The sequence below is a fragment of the Centroberyx gerrardi genome, chromosome 11, assembly GCF_048128805.1.
Source record: "Centroberyx gerrardi isolate f3 chromosome 11, fCenGer3.hap1.cur.20231027, whole genome shotgun sequence".
Taxonomy (NCBI): domain Eukaryota; kingdom Metazoa; phylum Chordata; class Actinopteri; order Beryciformes; family Berycidae; genus Centroberyx; species Centroberyx gerrardi.
This window is the reverse complement of record NC_136007.1, coordinates 29,572,083-29,584,167: the sequence shown is the minus strand read 5'-3', so window position 1 is coordinate 29,584,167 and position 12,085 is coordinate 29,572,083. Positions and strand designations below refer to the sequence as shown.

Sequence of the window (12,085 nt, the reverse complement as noted above, 5' to 3'; positions counted from 1 at the left end):
CATTACATACACATATTATACTTTGCTTCAGCCGTTTCAGTTTGAACAGACGATCCACAGTCATGTTCAAAAACACGCACACACACACACACACACACAGACAGAAATATGTGACATAGATACAGCCATAGGATAAGAAAGAGGGAAAGAGGAGAGTGATAGACCAGTCACAGACAGCCAACAGAAAGGGTGAGCTGTACCCACACTAAACTGCACCAGTGCCACAGTTTGCACGCTCAGCAATCACACGCATTTTCTCCAGAAAATGCACCTTTCTAGTTTTATTTGTTGTTTTGTTTTCTTGTAGTTGTGTACACAGGTCTGTCTTGCAAACAAGATCTCGATCTCAATGGGACTTACCTGTTTAAATAAAGGAAATAAAAAAAATATTTTAGGACATTATTATTTAAACTCTTTGTGATCAGACACAGTTTGGACAAAATACAATTGGTTTACGGATTTACCGAGCGAAATGCTAACAATTGCAATGCTGCACCGCTTAGCAAAACTAGTGAACGCCAAGTCTAAGGGCAGGGGCATTGCAAGGGCGGCAAGCACACTTTAAATTTTCTTTAGAAAATTTAGCCTTTTCTAGTTATTAGTGTGCTTGCCGTAGGCAGAGGAGCTTCTCACGAGCTCAGTTTTGAAGCTAGAGCGGAGCTTTTTTTATTATCGGAAACTAGACATGCAGACGGATACGTAGGTACCAGCCATGTTATGTAACATAACTCCAAAGTCGGCGAAGTTTTTGACAAAGGTAAATGGGCATGACTATTTTCAAACGGGTCCCTTGACCTCTCACATCAAGATATCTGAATGGCTCATTAGAACCGCAAGAGTCTTAGCTTTACAGCCATATCTGACATATCTCAGCTACATAGGCTATATGAGCTCCAGGGTACTAAAGACACAGTGTTCTGCATGCAGTGAAAAGATGTTATTCTCGCCTTTTTTTCTTTCCCTATTTCTGCACACTGTGGTACCTAAACAGTCATGGAATTGTAGAAATTGGGTATGGCTACAAAGCTGAGACTCTTGTGAATCCAAAGAGCCCAATTGCATTCATGTGTGATTAAATATGGCCTCATAGTAACCATTTCAATGTGATGACAGCATTTTTTATAACTTGACCTTACTGTATAAAATGACATGAAATGAAATGATCGAGCTCATTCATGTCAGTGCTTCGACACAGCCAGCAGATGGCGACAGAGACCATGAGTTCCCCACATGGGCTTTCTGTCAGCCTCGGCGCCGACTTTGTGATGCGTTTAGGATCCTTGGAAAGCTGGGAATCTGTAGTTTCGTTTGATACCAAACATGTTGCTGTGCAGTGATGAGAAAAGTTTCCCAGTGCCTTTGAACGCAACTGGCTCTGTTTACTGAGTGTAGTCTGTCAAAATGCTAACAATTACAATGCTGCACCGCTTAGCAAAGCTAGTGAACGCCAAGTCTAAGGGCAGGGGCATTGCAAGGGCGGCAAGCACACTTAAATTTTCTTTAGAAAATTTAGCCTTTTCTAGTTATAACTACTGTACCACTGCTAAAAAAATTTAAGCATGAAATAATTGAATGAAGATTCACTGTCCTCAGTGCATTCTGTGATTTAATTATAACAAAGTGATGGTTGGACCTTGGCTTTGCATTGTGTTTACTAGTAACTGAAGTGCAACAGGAGAATATTGCACCACAGCAAAGACACCACCATCATGTACTGCTGCCACACTGTATAACGTTTCAAATATAACTCCCTGGAGCTTAGTCGTGTTCTATTTCTATATCAGTTGTGCTGTATGTAATGCTCTTCCTGTGTACTAGAGGATTTTTCCCGGGAAGAACAGCAAATATAAAAGCTTTCATGAACTGGATATGGGTTGAATCAGTCAACGACAGACAGCAGCAAAACTGACATTTATTATATGAAAATGTTGCAGATTATTACTTAAAGTATAAAAAGTCAAAACACACTCTTTACCCTGGCTCAATGAGCACACTCATTCATTTAAGAGACAGTGTAGAAAAGCCAATTTGGAATGCAAGGCCAATACATTTCCATCATTTTCTCATCATTACAATCTGTACAAATTACCTGTGGGGTCCCCCAGGGACTGATTTTAGGCCCCATCCTCTTCTGTCACAGACTTGTCTCTTGGCCGCATGATTCTTAACATAATATCTCCTATCTCTCCCACTGTTCAACTGACAATAACCATCTATATTTGCTTGTGAAACACAGTTATTAGAACAGCATAGCCTGCCCCAAACCATACTTTTCAGTTATAAAGAACTGGGTATAAAGAATTTTTTCAACTGAATGACAATAAATCAGAGGTACTTTTATGTATTCCTCCTACCTCCAGGACAATCTTAATAGTCTGTCTACTAATATAAAGGCTGCTGATCAAAATACAAGTGTGATTCTTTTTTTTTTAATCCAGATTTTAGTTTTGATGAACAGTTCAGTCATGTTTGCCCCTACAACTTGAACACAGAGATCAGGCTAGTAAACTTCTTTTGAATCACTTATAAAAACAAAATTGTATGACTTTACTTTGTTATGTTTATTTGACTTTATTTGAAACCTATTTTTGTTTCTCTCTTTTACTGATTTATTGCCCTATTTTTAATGATGCTCCTACTTTCTTATAGTGAAACACTTGATCAACGTTTTGAAAAGCACCTCATAAAGATTTTGTAGAATAGAATAGAATCAATCAGAGGTGATTTTTTTTTTTGTTGCTAGTTTAAAATCTTTACCCGTGCACTCGCATCATATAAATCCACAAAATTATTCCAACTTACATCAAGCCAAGCTACTCTGTATGTAAGCAGTGTAGTGCGCTATCCAAGAGGCATAAGATTTAACTGACATTTTTAAATAGGTTCAATGAATAGGTTCAGTGGGACTTTAATTACATTCACTCTTTAACGGAGACCGTTCTGTTGGCAATGCTAGTGGAACTTGACAAGCCAGTGTGCTCTTACCACGTGTATGTATGACACCCCACCCACATAATACTGCTGTATTCCTGATTGCCCCTCTATCTACAGACAGCATGGGTATGCCAGTGCAATCACTAATGCTTAATTAGCAGATTAGGAGATCCAATTAGGAGATCTCCTCTGTCTCGAATCAAGCCTCTGTCAACACGTCCTTTGAAAATGAGATACTCCATGGCGCCACTTATGGTTGGCGTTTCTCCCCCTGCCAAATTGACCGCACTTGATTAACTGTTGTGTGCTTTGTTTAGCCCTGTGGACACCTTGTTTAAATCTCATTCTTGATGAATGATTTATATTTCAGGCACATTTCAAGCACTCTTGAGCCATGTTTCAGAGTTGAGATAAGTCCAGGCGCCGCAGATGTTGAACCAAAATACATGACTCCAGACTGCAACCATTTGGTTAGGTTTTGGCTGTTTGGTCATTGGATGTACTAATGCCAGTAGCAGAAATCCAACCAAATCTTTGAAACAAAACAAAATGGTGCCTCAAACAAAATATACAGGCTACCAAGAGAAACAATTAGTGGCACGAGTGGAAAAAGGTAGTCCGGAGCCCTGAAATATATACATAACATTGGGATTCTGCATTATTTTAAGTGCTCCTCAAGCAAATATGTGTATGGTAATGGATTTCATGATATTGCTTTCAAACAGATCTGTATATGGTTTGTAATTACTGAACATCATAAATTGATAACGACTATGAATACGATGACGACTATTATTACTATTACGGCTACTAATAATAATAATAACAACAGCAGCAACAGTAATAATAATAATCACCATCTTCATCATCTATCTTTTGGACATGTCGCTTCCACACATATTGCCAGTTGTGTTAGCAGTTCCACAGTGAGATGACTAATGAGCTAGAACAGCTTCAAAGTGCCGTAGCAGAAATTCTGCAAGTATCTGGAACTGTGTTGGAGGTTGAACTCTGATGGCTTTGTATTTATTGGCATTCAGCTTGCCCTGTAATAATGAAGCCACACCAAACGCAATCTGCCAAGCGACTAATTCCACCTCCATTAATTTTGTATGAGAAGCGAGCAATTCGCTGCATGGTGCATGCTGGGATAGCTTGCAGTGTGAACCAAGCTCATGGTGCGGGGAAAGGGGTGGGACAAAAGTTGAATTCAGGTAACTTCAGCCATTTGGGCTAAAGTAGTTGACATTGGTTGCACAATGCTTCTACCGGCTTTCACCCACTTTCTCATTACCAGGATTTAACATTAGCTGTCCATGCATGTCTTTTGAGGACAAATTGATCATAGCGGTGCCGGGGACTTCCTGAATTGTACGAGCCTCTCCTCTCTCTACCTATCAGAACACTATTAAGAGAAACGCTGCCTGCAGGAAGGAGGCAGATGCTGCCGGTGCCCCGGTGGCTCTGCAGAGGCTGTTCAGACGGATTTATCAGTGAACTCAGCAATCCTTAGCAATGTTTTTTCCTCAATCAATTTGGATCGATTGAAACTCATTTCTCCGACTCCATGTCCTGGTTATTAATAGTTTACACAGCTATCTAAAGTCTTTGAATATCAGAATATTTGGGTCAGACAAAGTTGATTAATCTTCTTGAAGTCTTTTTTCTTTTAGCTTTTTGAATTTTTTCTGTTACCCTATTTAAATGTTGTTTGTAATGTGTTTCATGATGACCCTGATGAAGGCCACAAGCCGAAACGCGTTGGTCTAACAATAAAGTTGTTCTATATACTACAAGTGTTGCTGGAGTTTTGACCTTTTTAGACCTAATTCCCACTTGCTACCACTAGTCGACACGCCCAGAAGAATCTGCCAAAACCCTTCACTGTAGGAAGCAAGCACTCTTTCCTGTAGAGTTCTTCTTCCTCTGGCTTCTGCTACACATGCACTCATTCGCATGTTACGAATTCATCTGGCCATATTACTTTTTTCCACAGCTCAGTAGACCTCTGTCCATGTTCTTTGCACCACCTAACTCATACAAACGCGTTTTAGGTGTAATGAAGGATTTATCCATTGCAACCCAACCACAGTATCCCTCTTTGAACTGTTTTCCACAAAACTTCAACCAATTTTCCTCGTCAAACATCAGCATGTTGAGGAGTCTTCTTCACCGAAGCGCCTGCCAAACTTACCTCAACAATCAGCTCTTTTTCAAAGTCACTGAGATCTCTTCTTCGTGCCATGACAGCTAAACTAATGGGCAACTGGGTCTTTCCAGTATTTGTAGAAATCACGCTAAGCCTAATGGCATGTTAATTGTCGGATCCACACCCATGTGGAACCATCAGCTGTCAATATACTTTGTGTTTTTCTCAGTTTCTTTCATAGTACTTAATACCAAGAGTAGTAATTAAAGGAAACAGAACTTCACACTGCCCCATTTGATATGGAAGGTAGGAGCTTTTCATCCAGAAGCGGCATTTAAGGAAAGGCAATTAAGAAAATTGCCTTGAATGTGCACTCCCTTGATTGCCAAAACAATGACCCATGCAATTTTAAGTTTGACTCACTACGTGAGATAATAACACAAATGGATTTCAGTAGCTGACAGAGTAATTGCTCATAAGTGATACTCAATGATATGACATGCAAATCGATTTATATGGTATCATTGGGACTGAGTGCTTCCAGAGATTGACAGTACATGCTATGCAACCGTCATCTGCACAGTCCCTGTGGCTCTTTAAACAGAGCTCTTTAAATGTGGAACCTTCCTTTTTTGTTTAATTGAGACAGAAGTTGTTGGCTTTGTCTCTCCACCAGGAATACAGTTCCCCAAACATTTGCAGTTGCTATGACAACATCAACGAGCGAAGTTGAGGATCCAGCAAACCAGTTTGGTTGTTGACTAATTCTGCACAAAACCTATTTCAGGTTTCATTCTTTCAGGCACTTTCTCAAAATAATGTTATTCCATTGACTTTGGGCATTAAGTGTGTACGTGACGATTAAATGATACACCTGTTGTTTATTTCAAATTTAAATTCAAATCCACTTCAAAAAAAGGTCTTGTGTGTTTTACTGCTTTGCTAACGGTATACACTCCTCTGACACTACTACCCCACTGGATATGGGTTCACCTTGTTTTATCCTGGTTTATGGTTTGTACAGAAGAACATAAGCAGAGCATTATATCAGGTGCCATTAGGTTTTCAGGTGGTATTTGCATGGGGACTAAGAGGTTCTCTTTTTGTTGTTTTCTTTTATTCACTCATCTATTTTGGGGAATAGAGATGAGTTGTTAGTGCGGTTTTTCGAACATGTCTAGCCTTTGGGCTCCTGAAATCTGTGTGTTTAAGGTGGATTAATAACATTTCTTAAGAAGGTGCAAAGTGCTGCAAAATGAAAGCTCTAATAAAGGGAAGGCCAGCACTGCTGGCCCCATTAACACCCATAGCTCATTAAGGCCCACTCTGCAAAATTCTGAAACTATATTACAATATATTATATTATAACAAACAAATTAACAAAACTATTTTACCATAATGACATGTCATAACAAGTTATTACTTAAATTCAAGGTTGACAAACTTTTCAGTTACGTCTTAAAAGAAGATACAGAGTTTGCTAAATCATATTTCTTTAAGATGTATTTTTAAGAAACTTTAAGGCCTGGATATTCCACAGCCTGGATTGCCACTATTTGTGTATGATGGGGTTAGACTTGGAGGTATCTGTTGTGTTGTTTTTTGACTTTCTGGTTTGGGATTTATTTAGGAATCTGTGTTCAAATGTGGCATGTTTAAAGTTCTGAGTTTGTTTGTGTGTGACAATGACTAAAACTGAACAAACAGCCAAACTGGGCTAAAGCAAATGCAACTAAAACTTGAAAAAAACACACACACAAAGGCATACACATACTTTTCTGATTGAGTTAGGGCACAGTAGCACCCCCGTACTACCTGGGTGACAAACCTTGCCACAGGCCGTTATATGCCTGGGTGTTTTGCCGAGGGTTTTGCCACTGGGTCCGGTTGGTATTCAACTGGAGGTCAGAGCCAAGTGAAACAGAACAGTCAGCTTTCACAACCCAGTTCGTCAGCTTCTGTTAAAGAGTATCCAGCACGCACAAAATCGTGGATAATGACGCAAGTCCGACGTCAGTGTCTCCTGACCTTTGTCCCACTCCTCTCTCTCACCTTTTTCCATGTCTCTCTCCACGGTGGACTGTCCAGTAAAGCCAAAAAATGATTAAAAATGAAAACCGTTGCTGTAGAGGCTTGTGTTTGTGCTCACTCTTCCTAATACCCTTCATCCCCGGCACTCCCTCCCTCTATCGTTTGCCTCTCTTCTGTGTAGGAAAATGAACTGGAACAGGGAAAGTTTGATCCAGAGAGTCGAGAAAAATTCCCTGACATTTTCAGGCCACTCACAATCCCCCCCCACCCATCCCACACGCACACACCACCACCACCCGTCCACCACCCCACCCCACCACTGACACTGCCGCCCCCCACCCCCCTCACCCCACCCCCGGCCCCAGCGGACGGGCGTAGCCAAAGTCCACATTAACATCGTAATAGGAAAGTGTGTTAAAGCACAGCTTTACCTGCCTGACAAGAGCGAATTGGATGTCAGAAGGATTTCTGCTCACTTTAATTGAATCTGCCCAGCGCTAAAAAAGAAAATCTGAAGTCAAAATAACCTATTAGATCTATCAAGTAATGTTTTGTCGAGTTTGGCAGGTAGCACTGCACCGCCTCCCCCCCTCCCCCCTCCCCTCCCTCCCGCCCTTATTCCTCCAGGTTGAGTAATGCGAGGAGAGTAGGGGTAGGGGTGGCTGATGTTGTCCGCGATGTTTCTCTCTCTCGCTCTTTGTTATCTGCTAATAAATTACGGGCCTGCTGTTTGTGTTTCCTGGAGCACACCTAGGAAATCTCTTGAGTGCAGATTTCGGCCGGAGAGGAGTGTTGGGGGATTTTAGCGTGTAAGCATGGCCGATGTGGCGGTGGGGCCTGGTCCGTGTGAGCAGATTGCAAAGAACCGTCCATTGTTCAGTTTCCTGACTTCACTTCTCCTGGCATTCCCCATTCTCTGCCAAATGGGTCTTTAAAGGAGATACACCTGTAAACATTAGCCAGGAAGGAAGGGTGAATTTCAAGGCGTAATGGTGTCTCGAAAAGCTGGAAGTAGAAAAATGTACCTGTGATGTAAGGTATATGGGCCGTTTGTGAAAAGCCACCTAAACAGACCATGAATTCCTACTTGCACCAACATTGCGAACATGTCAAATACGCCAGGTAAATACAGAATGAATTTCAGGCCACATCTCAATGCAACATTTTGATTTTTGCATCCTCCTCCTCATCTCCACCCCCGCCGCTCCAAATCATCTCCCTAGCATCGTGCGAGCTATTGATGAAAAAATTTGCTCCTCCTTTGTGCCGTGAAGAGCCAATCACGTCCACAAACGGCCATTAACTTCGGGTTGTCATGGATCTCTACACTTGATCAATAGCTTTCACATATCATTATAGCCAGGCGCTTCAGGGGCTCGCTGTGTTCTTCAGCCCCAAGCAGGGATAAACCTCTCTTAATGTTGCCTGGCATATATATACGTTTTAGTCTCGCTGGGCCTGACAGAGCCTGTCTTCTGTTGTGTGACAGAAGGCAAGTATGGGAGTCAAAGTTTTTACTCGCCGTTTGCTCTGTCAGTTGAAAACACTCATTTGTGTTTTTTGGGCAAAAAGCCACTTGCATTATTGTTTGTATGTATGGATCATGTTGAATCACGTTCCTAATAGTTTGTAATATACAAACTTGTCATTGAATAATAATGGCCATTACATGCATCATGCTTATGTGGAACTAGTGACAATGATTTTTATCCATTTTCAACCACAGATGTTCATCTCCTCCGTGGAAGCCAGGTCTTTTGAGTTCATCCAGTGAAAAGAATAAAGCGTCGGGTTCATTTTGTTTGATTCGGTGAAGCACAGGGGCAGCATTCATGAGGATAGGCATGTGCTAGGCAAATTTTTTGGCCGGTGTAGATGGGTAATGCCCCCCGGCAACAGGCAACAAAGTGAGCCACAAGGTCGAAAATCTATTCACACACTTCTGTTCATGGCAACAAGATGTTTCTATTTGATTAAAGCAGCAATAGTAAGGCCAGTCCTTAGGCGCCGGAGCCCATGTGAGTTACTCCAAAATTTGCCCTGCATACCAATGCCTTATTTAAAGTAAAAAGCCACATCTCTATCACATCGCTTCTGTTTAACTGTCAGACATCACCCCGGTGTCGGTGCAGGCCCGATCGCTATGCCCAGGCTGCGACGTGGAGTTTGAGTTGCAGCGTACGCTAAAGCCGTCGACTCTCTACAGTGAGTTTGTTTGTCCTGTGCATTCAGATTCACGAGCCGGAGAGGGGGCGCCAAGAACGGTGGACCACGCGGTGATCGGAGGAGTGGTGGCCGTGGTCGTCTTCGCCATGCTCTGTCTACTCATCGTCTTGGGGCGCTACTTTGCAAGACACAAAGGTAGGGGAACCTGAAAATACAACTTTATAACTATCATTAATAAATGGTGACTTGATCATTATTCAAAGAGTAACTAAACCCCAAACCCAAATCTGTGGTGAAGCCTGACATCTAATGGTGAAAAGTAGGGTACTGACCTGGCCATCTGCTATAGGCTGGTCTTGTTGTTGTACTTCACACAGTTTTCAAACAGTTACCTCTTGCTGCCATTTGGAGCTGCCAGCATGCCACATTGCCTAGCACAACTTTGATAGTAATTGAACATTATTTAATCATTAATTAATGACAGGTTAATAAATCAGTTAACCATTTAGATGTGGAGATTTAGATCACTGTGAACATATTAAGTCAATGATTTTTGATTCGCTTTGTTAACAAATTGTTAGTCATTTGCCATTATCCAGGTTAAACACTTTTAAATACTTAGTGAAGTATTCGTAAATGATTAACAAATATTTGTAAAGTATAAATAAGCATTATGTGGGCCCCTATTATAAATATATGTTCAGAAAGTTGTTAATAAGTGGTTTCATTTGTCACTTTGGGAATTTAACTTCTCATCCATTCACTTTTAGTTAATATTAAATGATCAATATTAAATAATAAATAATGATTAATTCTCTATTTATTAGTGATGGTTATTATAAATGATCAACCTTTTTTCGTTTGTTATCCTCAGTCTTTCCTCTGTTGATGCCTGTTGCAGCATACAATCATCCCACCCCAAAAAACAAAAAAATTCAGATTTTCTTTTTGTCTGAACTTGGTATTGTGTGTAGTGTAGTGTAGTGTAGTCCGCAGTCTGCAAATCAACTTCCCTGTTACCACACTACTGAATGCCATAAGACTTTTTTCTCTCACCAATATTGGTAGGCTGGTCTTCTCAGACAGCGTTTTTTTTGCTCACATTTGTGATTGGCCTTCCTTATTTGATCTGGGCTGGGCTCATCACTGCAGACTTATTAAGGTGTGAACCACGCTCAACCCCGCACTCGGAGTCGTTTCAAAAAATTGATTTTCACGTGCCACTCTTGAACGGCAAGGAAGGAAAATGATATATAATTTGAATATTACAGCTCGCCCATATTAGGTTTGTGTAAACGGCCACGCGGTGATGGATTTACATAATTAGACGCTGTGGGATGTGGGGACACGTTTTAATCCTCTGCATCATCTGAACGGCATGGCTATCATCCATCCCGTGACATTGTCCTTCATCCTCCAGGTACCTACTTCACGCATGAAGCTAAAGGGGCGGATGACGCGGCGGACGCGGACACAGCCATCATCAACGCAGAGGGCGGCCACACCAATTCGGACGAAAAGAAAGAGTACTACATCTAATCAAAAAAAACGGGACCCCTCACACTAGTGTCCTCTTTGGGACGCCGAGCTGTTTTCGGGGGCTGGGGCCAGGGCCGGGGGGGCAGTGGGCGGCGGCGGGGGGGGGGGGGGGGGGGGGGGGGCTGTTTGAGATGGTTAGGGATTACTTTTTTGGCAAGAGTAGAGAGGACAAGGCGTAGAAGAGAGGTAAGGTTTTAAAAGGAAGGCCTGGTTTTAAAGCTGTCGTTTAGTCTAGTCTGCAGCTGTAGATGGAATGTTTTTGTGTGTAAAAAAACAAAAAAAATACAAAAAAAGGACAAAGATTGGCAAGGGAGGGTTTGTTTGTTTTTTTTTTTTGTTAAATCGAGAAGGGGGCGGGGTCAGGCTGGGGTGGGAGCGCCAGACGTTGCCAGAAATCACTGTAGAGAGCTTCACCATTTTGACACCTCCCTAACTGCTGGTACAAAATTTTGTTTAGTTCGACCATTTTGCAGAAAATTCTGTGCCTTGTTCTGAATTTCTTTTCTACTCATACGTTGGATTTGTGTTGATCCTCATTAGCATAACCCTGTTGCTCCCCTTCTTCCCACTTTGCGGTCTTTCCCACTCTTGTAATTATCAATGTGCTGTTGGCTTTCATACGAAGGTAAAAAAATGACACAGCCACTTTATTCATATCCCCCAAATGTGTCTGCACACGCATCCTCTCCCGCACAACAAAAAGCTCATAAGAACCTATTTCCAGTATACTGTGATTTGTCTCAAGCCATTACCTTACTCTGTTTTTTTCCCCCAAACGTTTTGACAACTCCAAAAATGCATGGAATGCTTTACATATCACTGTTCAAAGGATATCAATGAGAAACAGGTTGATGTATATGCCCATCTCGTCTCCTCCTGAACAAAACCACATTCAAAACATCATCTAAAAAGAAGGTGGCAAAGGATAATTTCAAATGATCTCTTGTCCTTTTTCCTTTTATTGGGCCAATTCAGCATTAGAGTGAAAGACCCACATTTCTTTGATTTGTTTTTCCAAAACAGACATGCCAGCACATCTGAAACATTTGCTTTTCCTCAGAAAGAGCTTAGTAAAAAAAAGAAGCAGCACATTATTTCCCCTCAGTGTGCTGATTAACGTAGAGGCATTGTCATTTCATTATTTTGATTTCTTCCTCTGTTCAGTGTTATTGTTGTTCTATTTGACTGAATGGAACCACGGTTTCCCCCGCAGGCATTTAATGAGTTGTAATGATGATATTCCTTTGATTTACATCTGCTCTCAGT

At 41.4% G+C, this 12,085-nt stretch overlaps 1 protein-coding gene across 1 annotated transcript in view; it reads left to right on the top strand.

Annotated features, from left to right (window-relative positions):
* The window catches only part of cadm1a (cell adhesion molecule 1a), a 366,432-nt gene extending 355,613 nt beyond the window's left edge, over positions 1-10,819 (top strand). The window contains exons 11-12 of the mRNA XM_078286385.1: positions 9,347-9,475; positions 10,701-10,819. Of these exons, the coding sequence (XP_078142511.1) occupies positions 9,347-9,475; positions 10,701-10,819 (248 nt within the window). The remainder of the gene's footprint in view (positions 1-9,346; positions 9,476-10,700) is intronic.
* The last annotated feature ends 1,266 nt before the right edge of the window (positions 10,820-12,085 follow it).